The sequence below is a fragment of the Thunnus thynnus genome, chromosome 12 (genome assembly GCF_963924715.1).
Source record: "Thunnus thynnus chromosome 12, fThuThy2.1, whole genome shotgun sequence".
Lineage (NCBI taxonomy): Eukaryota > Metazoa > Chordata > Actinopteri > Scombriformes > Scombridae > Thunnus > Thunnus thynnus.
The window spans coordinates 800,711-823,586 of NC_089528.1; the positions used below are offsets into that span (position 1 = coordinate 800,711).

Below are 22,876 nucleotides of genomic sequence, written 5' to 3' on the forward strand. Positions count from 1 at the left end.
GGGTGGTTATGGAGAAATGGGTAGAATTAGTACGACTGGTCGTCGACTGAAAAATGGGTAAAACGAGTAAGGGCCGGGGGTGACCCGAAAAATGGCAGAAAAATGGTAAAAATGAAAATGGCGTCGTTTCATCCCGAAAACATGATAGAATGAATATGGGATGGGTGTTTATGGAGAAATGGGTAGAATTAGTAAGATTAGTCGTCGGCCGAAAAATGGATAAAATGTGAAGGGCCGGGAGTTACCCAAAAAATGGGTAAAATGTGTAAGGGCCGGGGGTTACCCGAAAAATGGCAGGAAAACGAGAAATATGAAAATGGCATCGACCCTTCCCGAAAACATGATAAAATGAATATGAGATGGGTGGTTATGGAGAAATGGGTAGAATTAGTAAGATTGGTCGTCGGTCGAAAAATGGGTAAAACGAGTAAGGTCCGGGGGTCACCCGAAAAATGGCAGAAAAATGATAAATATGAAAATGGCGTCGACCCTTCCCAAAAAAATGATAGAATGAATGCGGGATAGGTGTTTATGGAGAAATGGGTAGAATTAGTAAGATTGGTCGTCGGCCGAAAAATGAGTAAAACGGGTAAGGGCCGGGGGTGACACGAAAAATGGGTAAAACGAGTAAGGGCCGGGGGTTACCCGAAAAATGGCAGAGAAACGATAAAAATGAAAATGGCGTCGCGCCTTCGCGAAAACATGATAAAATGAATATGAGATGGGTGGTTATGGAGAAATGGGTAGAATTAGTAAGATTGGTCGTCGATCGAAAAATGGGTAAAACGAGTAAGGGCCGGGGTTTACCCAAAAAATGGGTAAAACGAGTAAGGGTCGGGGATACCCGAAAAATGGCAGAAAAACGGTGAAAATGAAAATGGCTTCGGATCGTCCCGAAAGCATGATAGAATGAATACGGGATGGGTGTTTATGGAAAAATGGGTAGAATAAGTAAGATTGGTCGTCGGCCGAAAAATGGGTAAAACGAGTAAGGGCTGGGGCTTACCTGAAAAATGGCAGAAAAATGGCAAAAATTAAAATGGCGTTGGATCTTCCCGAAAACATGATAGAATGAATACGCGATGGGTGGTTATGGAGAAATGGGTAGAATTAGTAAGATTGGTCGTCGACTGAAAAATGGGTAAAACGATGAAAGCGAAAATGGTGTCGGATCGTCCCGAAAACGTGATAAAATGAATACGGGGTGGGTGTTTATGGAGAAATAGGTAGAATTTGTAAGATTGGTCGTCGGCCGAAAAATGAGTAAGACGAGTAACGGCCAGGGGTTGACTGAAAAATGGCAGAAAAACGATGAAGACGAAAATGCTGTCGGATATTCCTGAAAACATGATAGAATGAATACGGGATGGGTGCTTCTGGAGAAATTGGTAGAATTAGTAAGATTGGTCGTCGACCGAAAAATGGGTAAAACGAGTAAGGGCCGGGGTTTACCCGAAAAATGGGTAAAACGAGTAAGGGCCAGGGGTCACCCGAAAAATGGCAGAAAAATGGTAAAAATTAAAATGGCGTCGTATCGTCCCGAAAACATGATAGAATGAATACGGGATGGGTGTTTATGGAGAAATGGGTAGAATTAGTAAAATTAGTTGTCGGCCGAAAAATGGGTAAAATGTGCATAGCGTCGGATCGTTCCGAAAACATGATAAAATGAATACGGGATGGGTGTTTATGGAGAAATGGGTATAATTAGTAAGATTGGTCGTCGTTCGACAAATGGGTAAAACGAGTAAGGGCCAGGAGTTACCCGAAAAATGTGTAAAAACGAGCAAGGGCCGGGGGTTACCCGAAAAATGGCAGAAAAACGATTAAAATGAAAATGGCGTCGCACCTTCCTGAAAACATTATAAAATGAATATGGGATGGGTGTTTATGGAGAAATGGGTAGAATTAATGAGATTGGTCGTCGGCCAAAAAATGGGTAAAACGAATAAGGGCCAGGGGTTACCCGAAAAATGGGTAAAAACGAGTAAGGGCCGGGGGTTACCCGAAAAATGGCTGGTTAGGGTTAGGGTTAAAATGAAAAAAGCATCGGATCTTCCGAAAAACGTGATAAAATGAATACGGGGTGGGTGTTTATGGAGAAATGGGTAGAATTAATGAGATTGGTCGTCAGCCAAAAACTGGGTAAAACGAATAAGGGCCGGGGGTTACCCGAAAAATGGCTGAAAAAGGGTGAAAATAAAAAAAGCATCGGATCTTCCGAGAAACGTGATAAAATGAATACGGGGTGGGTGTTTCTGGAGAAATGGGTAGAATTAATGAGATTGGTCATCGGCCAAAAAATGGGTAAAACGAATAAGGGCCAGGGGTTACCCGAAAAATGGGTAAAAACGAGTAAGGGCTGGGGGTTACCCGAAAAATGGCTGAAAAAGGGTGAAAATAAAAAAAGCATTGGATCTTCCGAAAAACGTGATAAAATGAATACGGGGTGGGTGTTTATGGAGAAATGGGTAGAATTAATTAGATTGGTCGTCAGCCGAAAAATGAGTAAAACGAGTGTGGGCCGGGGGTTACCCGAAAAATGGGTAAAACGAGGAAGGGCCGGGGGGTCACCCGAAAAATGGCAGAAAAACGGTAAAAATGGAAATGGCGTCGCACCTTCCTGAAAACATGATATAATGAATACGGGATGGGTGTTTATGGAGAAATGGTTAGAATTCGTAAGATTGGTCCTCGGCCGGAAAATGGGTAAAACGAGTAAGGGCCGGGGGATCACCGGAAAAATGGCAGAAAAAGGGTGAAAATGAAAATGGTGTCGGATCTTCCCGAAAACATGATAGAATCAATACGGGATGGGTGTTTATGGAGAAATGGGTAGAATTAGTAAGATTGGTCGTCGGCTGAAAAATGAGTAAAACGAGTAAGGGCCGGGGGTTACCGGAAAAAATGGCAGAAAAACGGTGAAAGTGAAAAGTGACTATTTTGTGTCCAATAACACTGAAATTGATAGAAACATATGAAAATGCATGTACTGTATGTGCTGTGACTCTGCTAGCAGAATCCCGCATTCGGTGTGAGTCTGGATCGAATATGATGAAAAGTGACTAGTTAGAGTCGAATAACACTGAAATTGATAGAAACATATGAAAATGCATGTAATGTGTGTGCCGTGACTCTGCTACTACAAGAGAGCGTTTTGGAGGAGTCTGCTTCAATTCTGATGAAAAGTGACTAGTTTGTGTCCTGTAACACTGAAATTGATAGAAACATATGAAAATACATATATTGTGTGTGCCGCGTCTCTGCTAGCAGAATCCCGCATTCGGTGTGAGTCTGGATCAATTCTGATGAAAAGTGACTATTTTGTGTCCAATAACAATGAAATTGATAGAAACATATGAAAATGCATGTACTGTATGTGCCGTGACTCTGCTACTACATCAAAGCGTTTTCGACGAGTCTGCATTGATTCTGATGAAAAGTGACTATTTTGTGTCCAATAACACTGAAATTAATAGAAACATATGGAAATGCATATGCTGTGTGTGCCGCGACTCTTCTACTGCAACAGAGTGTTTTGGAGGAGTCTGCATCGATTTTGATGAAAAGTGACTAGTTTGTGTCCGATAACACTGAAATTGATAGAAACATATGAAAATGCATATACAGTGTGTGCCGTGACTCTGCTAGCAGAATCCCGCATTTGGTGTGAGTCTGGATCGAATATGATGAAAAGTGACTAGTTAGAGTGGAATAACACTGAAACTGACAGAAACATATGAAAAGGCATATACTGTGTGTGCCGTGACTCTGCTACTACAACAGAGCTTTTTGGAGGAGTCTGCATCGATTCTGATGAAAAGTGATTAGTTTGTGTCCGATAACACTGAAATTGATAGAAACATATGAAAATGCATGTACTGTGTGTGCCGTGACTCTGCTAGCAGAATCCCGCATTTGGTGTGAGTCTGGATCGAATATGATGAAAAGTGCCTAGTTAGAATGGAATAACACTGAATCTGACAGAAACATATGAAAAGGCATATACTGTGTGTGCCGTGACTCTGCTACTACAACAGAGCGTTTTGGAGGAGTCTGCATCGATTCTGATGAAAAGTGATTAGTTTGTGTCCGATAACACTGAAACTGACAGAAACATATGAAAAGGCATATACTGTGTGTGCCGTGACTCTGCTACTACAACAGAGCGTTTTGGAGGAGTCTGCATCGATTCTGATGAAAAGTGATTAGTTTGTGTCCGATAACACTGAAATTGATAGAAACATATGAAAATGCATGTAATGTGTGTGCCGTGACTCTGCTACTACAAGAGAGCGTTTTGGAGGAGTCTGCTTCAATTCTGATGAAAAGTGACTAGTTTGTGTCCAGTAACACTGAAATTGATAGAAACATATGAAAATGCATGTACTGTGTGTGCCGTGACTCTGCTACTACAACAGAGCGTTTTGGAGGAGTCTGCATCGATTCTGATGAAAAGTGATTAGTTTGTGTCCGATAACACTGAAATTGATAGAAACATATGAAAATGCATGTAATGTGTGTGCCGTGACTCTGCTACTACAAGAGAGCGTTTTGGAGGAGTCTGCTTCAATTCTGATGAAAAGTGACTAGTTTGTGTCCAGTAACACTGAAATTGATAGAAACATATGAAAAGGCATATACTGTGTGTGCCGCGACTCTTCTACTGCAACAGAGCGTTTTGGAGGAGTCTGCATTGATTTTGATGAAAAGTGACTAGTTTGTGTCCAATAACACTGAAATTGATAGAAACATATGAAAATGCATATACTGTGTGTGCCGTGACCGTGCTACTACAACAGAGCGTTTTGGAGGAGTCTGCATCGATTCTGATGAAAAGTGACTATTTTGTGTCCGATAACACTGAAATTGATAGAAACATATGAAAATGCATGTACTGTATGTGCCGGGACTCTGCTAGCAGAATCCCGCATTCGGTGTGAGTCTGGATCGAATATGATGAAAAGTGACTAGTTAGAGTGGAATAACACTGAAATTGTTAGAAACATATGAAAATGCATGTAATGTGTGTGCCGTGACTCTGCTACTACAAGAGAGCGTTTTGGAGGAGTCTGCTTCAATTCTGATGAAAAGTGACTAGTTTGTGTCCAGTTACACTGAAATTGATAGAAATATATGAAAATACATATATTGTGTGTGCCGCGTCTCTGCTAGCAGAATCCCGCATTCGGTGTGAGTCTGGATCGATTCTGATGAAAAGTGACTATTTTGTGTCCAATAACACTGAAATTAATAGAAACATATGAAAATGCATATGCTGTGTGTGCCGCCACTCTTCTACTGCAACAGAGCGTTTTGGAGGAGTCTGCATCGATTTTGATGAAAAGTGACTAGTTTGTGTCCAATAACACTGAAATTGATAGAAACATATGAAAATGCATATACTGTGTGTGCCGTGACCGTGCTACTACAACAGAGCGTTTTGGAGGAGTCTGCATTGATTTTGATGAAAAGTGACTAGTTTGTGTCCGATAACACTGAAATTGATAGAAACATATGAAAATGCATTAACTGTGTGTGCCGTGACTCTGCTAGCAGAATCCCGCATTCGGTGTGAGTCTGGCTCGAATATGATGAAAAGTGACTAGTTTGTGTCCGATAACACTTAAATTGATAGAAACATATGAAAATACATGTACTGTGTGTGCCGCGACTCTGCTACTACAACAGAGCATTTTGGAGGAGTCTGCTTCGATTCTGATGAAAAGTGACTAGTTTGTGTCCAATAACACTGAAATTGATAGAAACATATGAAAATGCATGTACTATATGTGCCGTGACTCTGCTAGCAGAATCCCGCATTCGGTGTGAGTCTGGATCGAATATGATGAAAAGTGACTAGTTAGAGTGGAATAACACTGAAATTGATAGAAACATATGAAAATGCATATACTGTGAATGCCATGACTCTGCTAGTACAACAGAGCGTTTTGGATGAGTCTGCATCGAATATGATGAAAAGTGACTATTTTGTGTCCAATAACACTGAAATTGATAGAAACATATGAAAATGAATGTACTGTGTGTGCCGCGACTCTGCTACTACAACAGAGCGTTTTGGAGGAGTCTGCATCGATTCTGATGAAAAGTGACTATTTTGTGTCCAATAACAATCAAATTGATAGAAACATATGAAAATGCATGTACTGTGTGTGCCGTGCTCTGCTAGCAGAATCCCGCATTCGGTGTGAGTCTGGATCGAATATGATGAAAAGTGATTAGTTAGAGTGGAATAACACTGAAATTGATAGAAACATATGAAAATGCATGTACTGTGTGTGCCATGATTCTGCTACTACAACAGAGCGTTTTGGAGGAGTCTGCATCGATTCTGATGAAAAGTGACTCGTTTGTGGGGAATAGCAGTGAAATTGATAGAGATGAATAAAAAAGAGTATGCTGTGTGTGCCGTGTCTCTGCTAGCAGAACCATGCATTAGGTGTGAGTCTGGATCTAATCTGATGAAAAGTGACTAGTTTGTGGGGAATAGCAGCGAAATTGACAGAAACACATGAAAAGACACATGTTGCTGTGTGCCATGACTCTGCTAGTGGCATCAACCGTTTGGGATCTGTTCATGTCCACTCTGTCAGTCTTTGAAAGAAATGTAGAGATTTACAAAAGTTTGAACATTCACAGAAATCATAAACATGTATATTTTATTAATGTACCTGTTACCTGAGCAGATCTTGCCCTGATTCCTTTCTTCTTTTTCTCACCATTAGTGAAGAGTTAATCCCATTTTACACATCTAATTGTTTGAATGTAATGTACAGTAACAACTTTAAAGCAAATGTAATACAAGGCCAGTAGACTTGTCATCATGGATTATTATTACACTTTTGGCTGATATGGACACTTAGTAACACAAACAGCATTGGATAATTTTCAGTAAACTGTTCCAAATAATTTATGTTAACGTTCTCTGCAACCATGTTTACACAAAACCGTACTCATAAGTTATATATGTCACATTCAACACTTAAGTACATATAATGTATAATATGAAGGAAAAAACACCATATCACAATTGTATAGAATAAAACTTTATTTTAAAATAGAAAAATGTGAAGGATTACACTAATATCCAGCAGGCACAGCATAACCCCTGGATGCTTCTTCCTGAAACTATCAAACAAGCTGATGTTCCCATCAACACACCAATACGGGCACCATCACGCTGTTTCTGCTTGCTGTGCAGACTGTGAGGATGATATTCATCTAAGGAACAGTTTTAATTGTGTTTATTTATTTTCATATTTCCTTGAATATTTATTTATTTTCAAATTAACCTGCACATTTATTTGATAATTGGGCATTTTATTTCTACATTTCTTTCTTTATTGTTTCATTTATTTATTTATTGAGCCATGTATTTATTTATTTATTTTTGATTTTGGCAGTTTCAGTCCTTCATATTCTTTCTTTGTATTTGATGTTTATGTTCTTGGCTCACCAGTATGGCTTCCTTGGACACTTGAAAGGAATTGAGCCATCATTAATCTTTTCAGTTCCACCAGTTAAAATGTCTGCTGTGAAAAAGGTCTATTATAACAAATATTTAGAATGAGTGACTCTGTGGTACTAAAACAAAGTTCACTGGATTTCCAAATAGTTTTTTATCAAGGCTCCCACATAATCAGTAACCTGGCCAGCAGACTAAGAGCAGAGTGTTTGTTTTTCATTTCCTGATGAAGTACATAAGTGAATAGAAAAGACAGTAAGCACAGTGAACCTTATGATGGAAACATCAGTTTTCTGTCTTTTTGCCCTGTTCAGATCAGCCCTGTCCACATGCTTTTGGTCTGTTTTTTCCTGCTTTGGCCTCTTGTTCCAGAGCATTAAGAAACTCTAGTAGTGTTCTTCTAACTCTGTGGCAACAGTTTGGGGAAGGTTTTGAATGAGGGACAACCTTCTGCAGGACAAATGAAGTGTTGTGCTGCACAGCATAAAACAACGTGGTGATGTAATGTTTTGAGCTGAGTTTTTTTTTCTTTACTTTGAGTTCTCCTTAATACATCCGTGGTTTTGAGAACTGCTTAAACGCTAGAGTACAGTAACAGCTGGATCTGTCCATGGTGCTGAAAATCAGGCTGGAGCCTGCTGGACTTGCTGCTGCTTCACCTTAGGTTATTTATATCCTGATTCACATGACAGGGTGCATGCTGACAGATAGACTGAGGGGCAGATTTGTTTGCCCTCGGTAGAGCAGTCTTGACTTTGTGCTTTAACAGAGCTCAAAAGGTATGCAAACAACCGAGAGACAGGCAGAGAGAGGGAGAGAGTCAGCGACAGAGAGAGAGAGAGATAAAGAGAGATATGGGGGGGAAGGGGGGGGGGGGGGGGGGTGTTAGGAGGATGATGTCATAGGTTTTAGTCTGTGCCATGGAAGAAGCGAATGGCTGCAGCCCTCCTCCTTGTCCTTCGCTCCCGTGGCCATTCCCATCCCCAGCGTCAGCACCAGCATTCATCCAGGGAAAAGAGTGACAAACCGCAGAATCAGAAACCGTTCAGGTAGGCTGTCTGCAAGTGGAGGAAACAAAGCGGAAAAGCCCTCCTGTCGGCTGGATGTGAGCGGATCGTCAATCCAACGAGAAGTCAGTCAAGACGTGATATGGACCCAAACACCGGAACAAGCACAGGGCTACGTTCTGCCTTCTGTCTTTTTGTCTCCGTTCTGTATTATGACCAGCCGGCAGTGTAAAGGAGCTAGTCCTGCCCAGAAAGGAGGAGGAGGAGAGACACGCAGAAGGGTGTCGACAGTGAGAGGAAGGGTAGAGGACAAGAGGAGGGGAGGAACGTAGAGGAAATAATAGAGTAATATTACAAGCTTCTAATAATGGCGGCTAAATCGGACGGGGTTCTGAAGATGAAGAAGAGCGACGTGGCCTTCACCCCCCTGCAAAACTCGGAGCACTCCGGTTCGGTGCAAGGGCTCCATCCGGGCGGCCAGCCCGACTCTACGGGTACCGGGGACGGGGACTTCGCTAACGGGGAGTCGCGTTGCTGCGGCGGGAGAGGCTCCAACTCGACGTGCCTTCGCCTGGGCAGAGAGCAGCAGAAATACACGGTGTGGGACTGCCTGTGGATCGTAGCCGCAGTGGCCGTGTATTTGGCCGATGTGGGCACTGACGTGTGGCTGTCGGTCGATTACTACCTCCGCCGCGACTACTGGTGGTTCGGCCTGACGCTCTTCTTCGTTGTGCTCGGCTCCTTCTCGGTCCAGCTCTTTAGCTTCAGATGGTTCGTCCACGACTTCAGCACAGAGGACGGTGCGGAATCCGCCGCTGATTGCTCCCACATGGACGGGAACAAGCTATTGAGCGGCTCGGCCTCACACGGTGATGTTACCGCTCAACACCACCCTGCCACGCCGCAGAGACAGGCGTCGACCGCCAGTAAGAACACCACGACCAACAGCACCGCGAGCACCGCGGCGGGCAGCAGGAGCAGGAAACGATCAGTCTACTACTCCTTCTGCGTCTGGTTTGGCCAGTCCCTCATCCACATCCTCCAGTTGGGCCAGATATGGAGGTAGGATGCAGGCCTTGGGATGGGTAACAATGATGGTGTGTGTGTGTGTGTGTGTGTGTGTGTGTGTGTGTGCGCGCGCGCGCGCGCGCGCATGCATGTGTGCATGTGTTTATTTATGTGTATGCTTGTGTGTGTGTGGAATAAATGAATGAATGACCAGAGGGATGCTCTGACAGCACTCTTGGCACGACGATGGCCTTTAAATGATGCCAGCTCCTACAGTATGGCTACCAGCTGCCATCTTTAGCCTGCTCCCTACTACAGGGCCAACACACATGATACTGTGGAAGGCATTCAGGTCACTCTCTCAGATAAAGCAAGCTAAACAGGAATAATACTTTTATCTTGTATTATGAACACAGGGAGTCACACGTAATGTAAAGCAGTGCTGCTGGTATTGAGGATATTTTCTCCACTGGAGAGAGCCTCCATGGTTGGCCAAACAGCTTCTGGGTGGGTCATAAAATGGACATTAAACCAAAATATTACTACACGGTGGTGGTCTGAGCACAACTCTGGCACCATTATTTTTAAAATCTGTACAGAAACAAAATATGCAGCCGACAGTGTACTGAGACAAAAATGAAAGCTGTAGGCATATAGTCCTGGGTTGCACTTACAGTAACCAATGATAGAAGAATCCAGATTCTTTTCTTAAGTGCAAGTAGTAATGCCACAATGTAAAAATACTCAAATACAAGTAAAATCTTACGTAAGTATCAGCATGTCTAATGAAGTATCAGCAAAATGTACTTAAAATATCAAAATTCAAAGTACTTTTTACGCAGAAAATGTCCCATGCAAGTGTTATATGGTTATATGATATTATTGGGTTGTTAAAGCATTCATGTGTAAGCAATAGGGGAGAACAGGGTAAATCAGGACATTGGGTAAAATGAACCACCCCCTTCATCTAGGTAACCATAAACAAAAGTAAACATGTGACCACAAATTAAGAAAGTATAGTTTATTATATAGTGTGTTACTCAATCAATCTTGAACTAAAGCACATGGAGAGAGTGGTGAGCAAAACAGAGCAAAAAAAATTGTCATGCCAAGTGAAACAGTTTTGTCAAAATGGAGGTTGTGGGGTAAAATATGCAAGTGATGTTGGGGCAAGTTGAGTCATTGGCTCAATTTACCCCAACAAATTATTTTCTCATATTCTTGAGACTAGAGACACTGTTCATGTTAATGTTTTGTCACTGTTAAAAACCTAATTGTTGACTCATGTTAAGTATAAGCCACACACAAACATGCTGTACATACAGACGGGTGACAAATTAAAGGAAAAGCCAACATTAAGTGTCTTAGTAAGGTATTGGGCCACCATGTGCCACCAGAACAGCTTCAATACAACTAAGCATTGATTCTACAAGTCTCTTGAACTCTTCTGGACGGATGAACACCATTCTTCAAAAAGATATTCCCTAGTTTTGATGATGGTGGTGGAGAGCGCTGTCTAACACCTCAGTCCAAAATCTCCCGTAGGTTTCAGTTGGTTTGAGATCTGGTGACCGTGAAGGCCATAGTATATGATTCACATCATTTTCATACCCATCAAACCATTCAGTGACCCCTCGTGCCCTATGAATGGGGGCACTGTCATCCTGGAAGAGACCACTCCCGTCAGGATAGAAATGTTTCATCATAGGATAAAGGTGATCACTCAAAACAACTTTGTATTGATTTGCAGTGACCCTTCCCTCTAAAGGGACAAGTGGACCGAAAACATTCCAGCAAAATGCCCCCCACAGCATAACAGAGCCACCAGATCCCCTCACTGCGGGGGTCAAGCATTCAGACCTGTACCAGTTTTTCTTTTAATTTGTCACCTGTCTGTATATACAAAAGCACATTTACACACACGTTCTTTCTGTAGCTAAGACACAAGGATCATAGGTAAATCTTTACTGAAAATGATTAGGTAACATGTTGAACAACAGGGCACAAACATATTATTTTACTTAAAAGTACGAGTTTTTGCCTTTGTTAAATTGATGGCATTAATAAAGTTAAAATTATCTCAAAATTATTTGATTTTGTGTCATTTTTATATCAGTATTTAATGGTAGCATTAATTACCCCTAGAACACTCAATTTACCCCATCTCCATGCTCATTTTACCCCTACCTTGTTTTCCATGGGTACACAACAACCTGAGGTATATATATTAACTATTATTTGAAATAAATACACTTTTTTTGAAGTAAAATCATCAAATGTAAAAAGTGGCTCATGTTACCCCATTCTCCCCTATTTTACTGTTTCAGCTGGTCCAGTGAGCAAATCGTATGTACTATTGGGTGGTTTAATCTATAACAGTGCATCATATTCTGTAGTAGTTTTTTTTTCTCCCCATGAATATGTTAATCTGAAAAGTGACCAGGACTGTAATTACAGCTGTGACAATACTTCCCTCTCTAATGGACTGGAGTAGAATTGGCCTGCAACTAATGATTATTTTCATCATCAATTAATCTGTAGATTATTTTTTTGTCCTAAAAATCTCATCACCATCATCATCATCAAAAGTCTCATGAGCAGGTCAATTTAGTTGCTGTCCTTTGAATCACATCACATGATCTTCGTGAGTAGTTGTCAAGTTATCATAGAGATGTAGATGTTCACATTTTAATTTTTTCACAGTACTTTAAGGACTTCTCTTCCATGTTGGCTTAAGAGTTGAAGGACCAAAGGACTCAGAAGTTCTTAACATGCTCAGAAAATGTAATTTTGAACATCTACAACATGTATTGTAATATGATCAAAAGCTCCAGAATAAACTGGGGTGAGATAAGGACATAAGAAGAGACTAGTAATTTGTTTTATTATTATTATATATTTGATGTAGGTGAAAATTGTCTTTAAACCACATAAAAGCCTCCTGAGAGTGAGGTAGTATTAATCTGATTAAATTCAACTACGTAGTGAAGTGGGAGGCCTAACTTTCAGTCACTGATTATTATCCCAGCAAAATATTTGCTCGCCAAAATTGAAAGTTACACACCATAAAGGATTGCTAAAACCTCAAATCCCCAACAAACAAGAGCATATGACCTCAGGGTGTAGCTATAGCTCTGGCTGCAGCCAAAGCATTACCGTCTGCTTGACCTGTCCTTGGGTGCACATGGGCTTCAAGTTTGCTTTGAAGTAGTAGTAGTAGTACTGTTACTGCTCTGTCTGTAACCAATTCATACTGAGATGGACTCCACCATCTCTGAGATGCTGACCTGGAATAAACAGATCTCAGAACAGGCTTCTGGCATTTGCAATATCTTTGAACATATGTAAGACAGTTCATTACAGAACTATTTGTTTGTTTTGGGGAGATTCTTGAGTTTCAACTGGTTTGTGGTGGTATGAGATGGTGATTTGGGATGGTAACCTTCAAACCTCAGAGATTGGAACAGACTTGTGAACGTGTCTGCAGCTCAGTAGAAAGTAGTTTGTTTCATACAAATATTTTAAAAATTATTTGTTTTTGGGAAGAAAAAAGAACCCGTCAAATACCAGTGCGCAGATTGGATACATCACTATCTCAGTCTCTCTCCCCTGCTCCGCTGTTATGTCTATCAGCAGGTCTCAATGAGGGGAGTTACATCCACCTGCTACATGACGCACATTTCCTAATTTGGACATCACTCCCGGAGTTGGGGATGTTCCCCAGAGATAAAGCCGAGCTACTGGCACATGCAAATGTTCTCAAGGGACTCTCCATAACCTGTTGTTCCCCTTCTCCTTTCCACAAAGTTAAGTTGTAAAAAATAGGCAATAAATGAAAAGTGCAAAGCAATAATCACCTTTGAAGTTCTTCCCTACACGTTACATGCTGTACTGTCTCTGTGTTATGGGTGTATAAATAGGTAGAGGTCTGTCTGCAATGAGGTGATGGGTAAAATTTTAGCTCAGTAGTCAGCGCAGTCGTCTATGATCTGGGAGACTCCAGTTCCAGATGGTGTGGGGACCTCCTTCTTAAGGTAGTTTATTCATGAACCCTTATTGTAACACTTTAATTTTCTCAAAGTGTAATAAAAACAAAAACAGGATTTTTAAGCCCCTTTCCACTTTTATTCAAATACAAATACAAATAATTTTACTGCCTCAACAAATACATATAAAAATACAAATACTGGGCTCTCTGCACATCCCTAGTAGGAAGATCTTCAGTTGGGCATTTCGTGGACATCTCTGAAGTATTGAGGTGAAATATTCTATGATTAATGTACTTTTAATCTTCAAAACAGGTTACAGTGTGATATTTGTGACACTCTTCCTTATATATAAGAAAGGCTATCTATTGATCAATTAGTCAACAGAAAATTAAAAAAAAACAATTATTGATGACCAAATAATCATTTAAGACATTTAAAACTGGTTATGGCTTCTCTAAAGTGATGATTTGCTGCCTCTCTCTGTTTTATACCATAGCAAACTAAATATATTTGGGTTTTGGACTGTTGGTTGGACACAACAACATTTTAAGATCACTTTTACTGTGGGAAGTTGTATTTGGTATTTTTTTTGACATTTTAGTGAATAAATGATTAATCAAAAAAATAAATAACTGAAGTCCATTTCAATTTTAATTGTTCTTTATATGATGATTTACGGCAAATTCTTCAAGGTAAAATGTCCTTATTTGCTGTCTCCTTCTGGTTGGATGATAAAAAAGACTTGAGTTGTGTTTGAGCCATTTTTGTGACAAATCATATTTGTAGAATTTGGGAGATGAGACAAAGTTCCCTGTTTACAATGTAATGTTTTATTTAACAAGTTATGTTTATTACTGCAGTGTTGCATATAGTGTCTTCTTGGACCATGTGGTCTGGGCATTGGATGTGTATGATGCATGAAGTAGACAGAATGGGATCTATATGTGATGTTTGCTATAGACCCAATTTTTGTGTAAACCATTTTATTTTATTTCAAGTTTTTTTTTTTAATTATTATTATGGGAAACTACTTGGACAAACTGATCATTTCATCAAAATAAATATACCAGTGTGTTGGGCCTCAAATGCCATGTGCATGAGACAAAGGCAGGCCTGCACGCATTCATGAAGCCTGGTAACAAAGAAAGGCACCAAGTCAAACAAAAGGACTCCAAATCTACTTCAACTCCCATCATGCTTTGCTCATCTCACACCTAGGTGTGAAATCAGGCAGAGCCAAACTCTTGGCTTCCATTGGATGAGACCTGCCAGAAACGTACGGGGGAATTTCCCCTTCGGGCCGTGACATCACTCAAAGTATAAACACTCCACTCGCTGTCTAACGTTTCCCAGCTGCTCACCAGCTTATGTAAGAAAGTAACTCCCGTACGTACATGACTGTAACTAGGCAGTACAATCGCAACCTCGCTGGACGAGTGGAGATTTCTCTGTGTTCAACCAAACACATCACTGGATCCAAAAAAGAGTGCTGTGCAACCCAGCGCTCTTCCACCTTTCCTGCAGAAGGCGGTGAATATGGGTGGGCAGATATCTTAGGATACATGTCATCAGATACGACACTTATCTTCACTTGAGCTGGCTTTAATGTAGGAATCGCCATAACCACCTTACAACATGACCAACATGGGGGTACAACTTCTCTTGGCTGCTACCATAACACTCTGCGTAAGATTCTACTCTCTCTATCCCTCTCAATGGCAAATGGTACCAGAGCCCTCTACTGGCTCGGGGCTGCAATAACATGCAACAGTCACCTCATGACAGCAGAGATAGGAAATGAAAGTGTGTTATTTTCAACTTTATTGCTGTTGCTTTGTTTAGATGTTAACGGACTGAGAGTCCGGTTGTTGCTGCTGATAATACCATTAAGTATTGTTGCTTGCTGCTTGTTTGGTTGTGTTTATCATACTAAACTGATTTATGTCTGTCCAACTGCTTGGACTGCTTTGTGTTAGCTCGCCATTGTGTGTGAGACCGTGGGTTGCATTTTATTTGTTGAAATCAGACCGTGGCTGGCAAATTAGGATGTTAGCATGCCATGTCTCTGTGTAAATAAAAGCAAGCGCCACCTCTCCTCATGATCGCTGAGATCTTTTGTTCTTTGGTGCTTCCACCTCCTTTCTCTTCCTGCTAACCATGCACATACACAGACATGCACACACACAATTGCAGTCAGATCTGTTGGGAATGGAGCTAGGTAGCATTGCAGTCAGACATAGCATTTTTTATACAAAGACCAGAGGGTACCAAAGTGTGGCATTTTGAAATCTTATACAATAGGGACTTCAATTTTATGAATGTAAAAATCCATTAATCAAGATCCAGTAATCCAGTAAGCTTTAAAAAAAATAAATAAATAAAATGCACTCATATTCTTGAACACTAATGCACATTCAGAGACAAGCATATATACACATTAATGCACATTCAACGGCAAGTAGAAAGTTTTGAGAGAGTGTTTTGATGAGTGTGTTTGTAAAATGAAGCAGACATGCAAATCTGCCATGTTTACACTAACCACACCAACATTGCTGCTGGATTTAAAGGCAGAATGAGTAGGATTTTCCTAATAACATTGTATAAACTTATACAAAAATAATCCCTCTCAATCATCACTTATGAACCACTAGAAGTGTGTGGCAGTGTATTTATCTGCAGAGACCCTTCTCTCTGCCAGTATTTTCTTATTTCGCTGTGTTCTGACGTTTCTTGGTGTCAACCTTTGGGCAGTGGTTATGTAGCCCCCAGCCAATCACAGCGCACAGGGTGTGAGGGCAGGACTTTATAAAAACATAGTTACATAGCGCTGCACTGCAGCATAGCACTTCTGGTGTCATTGAGCTGGGGTGGACAATTCATGCACCGCTGTGGGTGTGTCGCAGGCCAAAGGCAAAGGCAAAAGTCAAAGTGCACCATAGATTGAGCATCAAAATGTACACAGAATCGTCTATAATTAGCCACATGTTGGCGCTATAGGTGCTATATTTTAATAGGCCGAGGGCATCCACATAGTACATCCACATGTACCATGGTTGATGTCTTTTGCATTTATAGTTTTTGAGAAACTGCATAAAAACCAGGAGGAATTATCACAATAACACGTTAGATAATAGCCTAAAAGGAAGGAATAATAAGAAGGATGAGGTAATAAAAGAAAAAGAGGATGACACAATTTAAATCTAGTGGGAATTAAAGCATGGTACCTATAGCATTCATATGCTCTTAAATAAAAACCTAAATGAAATGATACACTAAAAAATTATAAATGTTTTATTACTTTTTTGGACCATTAATCTTCTTCTTTTTTTGAGCAAGATCATAAACAAAAAAACAACAATGATTAACAAAAAAACATGTATGACACAGGACAGTACTAACGGGGGAAGCAGCAGGACCAGACAATAACCCAAAACAACAACATAAACAATAAATAAATAAACTTTTGGCTTTGTACTAAACTTAGCACAAAAAGTAAGGAAATTTGTGTTTGGTAGATATTTCTTTGTTGTAACAATGCTTTTTGGCAATAAATCTTCTACAGTTGGAAGGCCTGTTTATTTCCCTTTTAAATGGTGCCACATTTGTAAGGAATATGCATTTGTGGGATGAGCAGTAGAGCTGAGTATGTGGGTTGCGCCCATGAAAAATTTGTCAATTCTTCTCTGCCAATGCCAAACAGCATATTTTGCTGTTGCTATTGAGTCTTGTTTTGAGCTTCTGGTACCCACAGGTGCTGCCAATCAGGTGCCTGATTGTGAGCATGGGCCCTGCTATAGTGGTCAGTAGGTGTCTGCTCCAAGAATCGGCATGCCACATTTGACTGATCTGGATAGGACCCGTGCGATAGGGCCACTTCAAGCTGGTGTTCCACAAAACCAAGTTGCGGCATTATTTGGAGTGAGCCCTAGTGCCATCTCCAAAGTGAGGGCCAAGTTCCATATAATGGAGGGTGTCAGAGACAGGCCACGAAGTGGGCGTCCCAAGAAGACGACACCCCAAGAAGACCGTTTCCTCACCCTGTCAGCACTCACCAGACAATCCTGAACAGACTACACGCAGCCAATCTCCAGTCTCATAGGGCTGCCAGGAGGCCGGCCATGACTGCCCTTCACCGTCAGGCCTGTTTGAGCTGGTGTCGGCAACACATGCATATATGGAGGAACGTTATGTTCAGTGATGAGTCCAGATTCTGCCTACGGCAGTTGGATCGTAGGGTCAAAGTGTGGAGAAGATGTGGAGAACACTATGCTGATTGCTGAACCGATAGAGTAACATCTTTTGTTGGAGGCAGTGTGATGGTGTGAGATGGCATCTCCCTGACTGGAAAAATGAGGCTTGTCATCATTGGAGTCAATCTCAATGCAGAGAGATATAAGATTCTGCAACCAGTGGCAATCCCATATCTCCACAGTCTGGGACCGAATTCTATCCTCCAGAATGACAATGCTCGCCCCCACAGAGCGGGGTTTATCAGACACTACCTCCAGAATTTGGGAGTGGAGAGGATGGAACAGCCTGCCAGCAGTCCTGACCTCAACCCCATTGAGGGGGATCAGCTTGGGCGTGCTGTTCGTGCCAGAGTGACCAATGCAACCACGTTGGCTGTTTGGAATCGGCAGAGAAGATTTGGCAAATTTTTCATGGGCACAACCCACATACTCAGCTCTGCTGCTCATCCCACAAATTCATGTTCCTTACAAATGTGGCACCATTTAAAAGGGAAATAAAAAGGCTTCCCAATGGTATAAGATTTATTGCCAAGAAGCATTGTTACAACAAAGAAATAATCTACCAAACACAAATTTCCTTACTTTTTGTGCTAAGTTTAGATGAAAGGCAAATGGAACAAACAAGTGAGAAAGCAGATGAATGATTTTGGAAATGATGTTTGATTCGAGGGCCTAAGTGACAAGTAGGAACCATTATGTTCGTGTAGTGTGTACTGTGTTCATGGAGAATTAGTGTTCTTGCTGGAGTCCTACATGCTCACGTTAATACATCTGATCTGTGGTATTGCTGACCCTGCTCTCTCGTACTCATGATCATGGTAATGCTAACATACACTGACTTGATCATTGTAGTAAATTATCATGCAATAAACTCACTGAATTTTTTTTTTCCAGTCGCTTGAAAATGCAATCAAATTAATTAACCTGATTATTTATTCTGGGCAATTGATTGAACTTGCATTGTAGTGTATAGTTTGAGTCTGACTTTGGCAGTACCTTTAAATCACGTCACAGAGAGTCAGTCCACCAGCAGCTGTCCAGCAGATGGGAGAGAGAAGACAAACAGGCCTGTTTCTACAAAGGAGGTGACATGTGGCTGCTGTAGTGCTGCCTGACTAATGAAGTTGGACTAAACTTGTGTAAAGAGATGATTTATTTTTCCCATGGCACAAGATGTGTTTATCAGAAGCCAAATTAAGGTCACTCAGTATGTGAATCAGTTAAATGAAGCGCAATTACTCTTCTCTACAGCTCTGCTGGAAAAACCAATGTGAAGCGCTGTGACATCTTCTGGATGACTATTAATATTTTTAACCCGTTCAATAGGTCACTTTACCAATCTGTGGAATGGTGCTCTATCACTCATTTGAATTGAATGTCATTATCCAGCAACTCATTATATTTTCAACCCATCCAGAGAGATTTTATGAAGTTAATTAAACATTAAATTGTACAGAAGTTAATGCATTTTCAATGTATTTAAGTCATGGCACAGGTAAACTGTTGAAATGATTTTGTAAGTTCTAGGGCAGGGCTCTAGTGTTAAGTTAGAGGCTGGGTTGACCCTCAGTTAATTTTATTGCGCTGCGAAACTGAAGGATGGATAAAAGAACCAATCAGCCTGTATGTTAAAAAATAGTTTAAACGCAAACCCAAATTACACATAAGTCAAAAGTTTCAATTGTAGGTAAAGAATATCAGTAGAATAACTTATAACTACCTTGGAATATTGCAGATTCATGTTCATAGTCATGTGCATGATCATTTACAGTACAGGAGCTTTTGATACCAGAAGAGCTCCGGAGGCCCAGATAGCTGTCATTATAATAAATGTCATAGAATGAAATGCCTCAACACAGAAAATGAACATAGATATAAATAGATAATATAAATAAATATTAGATAACAAAATATAGAACATAATAATTGTCTCATAACACCACTACACTACAACAACACAAAGCATACTCAGTGGCATAGGCTACATCCTGTCTTGGAGCATTAGATTTTTCTGGGCTCTGTAGCTCTCTTGTAGGGGATTTCACCGGTGGGGGCCCATTGCTGCTCAGATGCATACAGGCAGCCAGATGGTCTCCCTGACGCCTGTTCCTCAGGTGAGTCTTCACCTGGAAATACAATAATTAGTGAGGCAGTGTTCCTAATCTCTCACCACAAGTTCCTGTCAGCTACTTGAAACGGTGCACATGGTTTGCGTTCATTGTGATTATTATGCACAATGTGAAATTTCAGGAGCACCGTTTATCATTTAGCAAAAGTGCTGCGCCGCTGTTGAAAGTATACAGTGTAGTATTGTGTAATGTTAGTCCCTGTATTGGAAGATCTATCAATCATTTTATAGCAAGTTTCAATCTTGTTTACAATCTTAAATTTACATTCGGATAACAGATTGTGCCTTTAAAGTAATGATACCACACCAGTAATTCATCTAACTATAAGTTAGACTGTACCAGTTTTTCTGCTTTCTCAGAATTTATATCTCTCCATCACCAGACTTTTTGACTGTTTCCGCATGTATTTTGTCTCTTTTCCTCTTTTAATCTTTACTTTGCACTTTCTTTACTTTTTTATTTTTTTCTGTCTCCTTTGTTGCATCCTGCTTTTCCCCCTGGCTTCTGTTTCCTCTCTCCTCATCCCTTCATTCACTCTCTGTTTTAAAAATCTGACAGTGCATGAAGCAGTACTCAAACTGGCATGGTGTTGCAGCAATTGTGGATTTACAGCAAACTCTGGCGATGTATAATAAATGACCTATCATGCAGTAAAATCAGTCTGGATCATCAGTGATCCATGATAAAATTACAGTAACCACTTAATAAAAATGAAACCTAGTATGGCAGGGAACTATGTACTGTACAAAGTGCAAAAGTAGCATTGCCATGGCGACACTGGCTGTACTGACGGTGATGGCCTCGCTAGAGGGCTGAATGTCAGACTGAATGTCAGACTGAATGACTTGACTTTTCTTTTCAATGGATGTGAGTATAGCAGTCAGAACTGGGACACTTTCCTGTGTGGCAGGTTAACAAGTCTGATCTGTTTCTGTAGCAAGGGCGCTGTATTCATTTCAATACTGGAAACCGCTCTGCTCATGGTAAACAGTAACTTTACTGCCTGTAATACATCCGTGGCCTGTATGTGTCTTATTAAGTCCATATTTCTCTCCCTCCCGCCGTTGCGGGGCTTGGTTTAAACCATTCAGGGCTGAAGCAGTGGCGACCCACAGGACCTACAGGACAGACCCAAAGCTTTGGCACTGCGCTCACAGCTGCTGTGTTCAGTGTTGTTGTGGACATCAACACAAACAGAAAACCTGCTGTGTCATTTGAAGGGATACAGTGATTCGTGACTTAAAAAGAACCAGTGCAGTGCCCATTCAAACGTGCCTTTTTGGAACAGTCCTCGCTGCACTCAGACAGAGAACTGAGCGGCTCCGTGTTCACTTGTTTATTCAAAGTTTATTAAACATGTCAAGTGTCCAAACAACTTCACACTCGACACTGCACTTTCTTGGGTCCTCAACAGTACTAACACCAAGTGTGAAGTCTAGTCAGAGCCCAGAAGCTCCACACTGCTGTGATGTGATGGTGTTTATATCAAATAGCTCCCTCTGCACTCAGACACAGAGCTGAGCAGCTCGCTGTTTGCTTATTTATTCAAAGCTTATTAATATTAAGTGTGGCGCGTGTCCAAATGGCACCACATTTGACACTGCACATCCTTGGGTCCCCAGCAATACACCCGCTGAATGTGAAGTTGATCGAAGTAACGTTTCTCGAGATATGCAAAGGACAGACAGACAGACAGACAGACAGAAATTCCATGCTTTTTGGTTAGATGAGCTGCAGTCCTGTTCAAGACATGTCTGAGACATCCTGCAGTAAGTCTTGAACGTACATGCCAAGTTTCGTTCACAGTACACAGTTCAATAGTGGAGCTTAAGTCTCTCAAACTTCAAGTCATTAACACTATGGATGTAGTCCCACCTCCAACCACAATATGGGTTGCAATGACACGGTGGCGTTGTCTGTATTTCCGCTCGTTGACTCCACAGGCAGAAGAAGAAGCAAATCAACGTTGTTTATGAGGTATTTTTTATTTACTTTTTGAGAACCACTCATCCAAACAACTTCACATTCAACTCCCTGCACTCCCTTGGGTCCCCAGCAATAGATCCGCCAAGTGTACAGTTGATCGAATTAATGGTTCTCGAAATACACAAAGGACATACACACATACAGACATACATACTAGCATACAGAAATTCCTTCTTTTAGTAGAGATGTGGGAAGAAGGCGCCAGTGTTCTGTGAACTTAGAAAGACCAGCACCAACACACACACATAAACACAGAGATGAGAGATGTGTGATGTGCACCTATCCATGAACAAGCCGCAGCTTTAATGCCGTCAGCCCAGATTTCATTTTCAAATTATTTGACAATGGAACTTCATTTCATGACCCATTAGCCAGCTGCTAAATGACTGCAATGTGTTGGTGATATAGAGGGAGAGAAAGAATGGAAATGAATGAGGGAGACTGACAGAGAGAGACACATAAAAATGTAGGCCACAAACTGAAAAGGAATAAGGAATTTACTCCATTCAGCTCTTGCGTTAGGTCTGGAGAAATGGAGGTAGAGTTGAGGTACAGGTATTGAGACAAAATTACATATTGGACTTTTCTATGATCACAAAGTTGTGTGTGTGTGTGTGTGTGTGTGTGTGTGTGCGCGTGCGCGCGCAGTCCATCTTGCAATTGAGCTGTTCTGATGAAACTGCATGGTGCAACTATTGTTTAGATTATGTAGCAGAGGATACATTTTTGTGTCTTCACAAAGAAAGTTTATATTTTCTTTGAAATGCACTTTGCTGACTTTGGAAGTTTATAAAAGAGAAAGGTGTTGTGTGAGCAAGATTTGTAAGTACTTAACTAGTTTGACAAGTCCTCTGATTTTCCCCCAGCTGGTAACTTAAACCCACAGTGTGGAACTTTTACATATAAATGAATATTCGTTACATTAAAGCCCTTGCCAAATGAGTTCACACAATGTTGATTAAGCCCATCACTGCCAGATAAATCTCTGTATTTCACAGTATATGGAGTTTTTAAATCTCAT

General features: G+C 41.0%; 1 protein-coding gene across 2 annotated transcripts in view; it reads left to right on the forward strand.

Annotated features, from left to right (window-relative positions):
- Positions 1 to 7,847: 7,847 nt before the first annotated feature.
- Positions 7,848 to 22,876, forward strand: part of xkr4 (XK related 4) — a 44,666-nt gene continuing 29,637 nt past the window's right edge. For both annotated transcript variants that reach the window (XM_067604760.1, XM_067604761.1), the window contains exon 1: positions 7,848 to 9,555. In XM_067604760.1, coding sequence (XP_067460861.1) covers positions 8,861 to 9,555 — 695 coding nt within the window. In that variant the 5' untranslated portion in view covers positions 7,848 to 8,860. The remainder of the gene's footprint in view (positions 9,556 to 22,876) is intronic.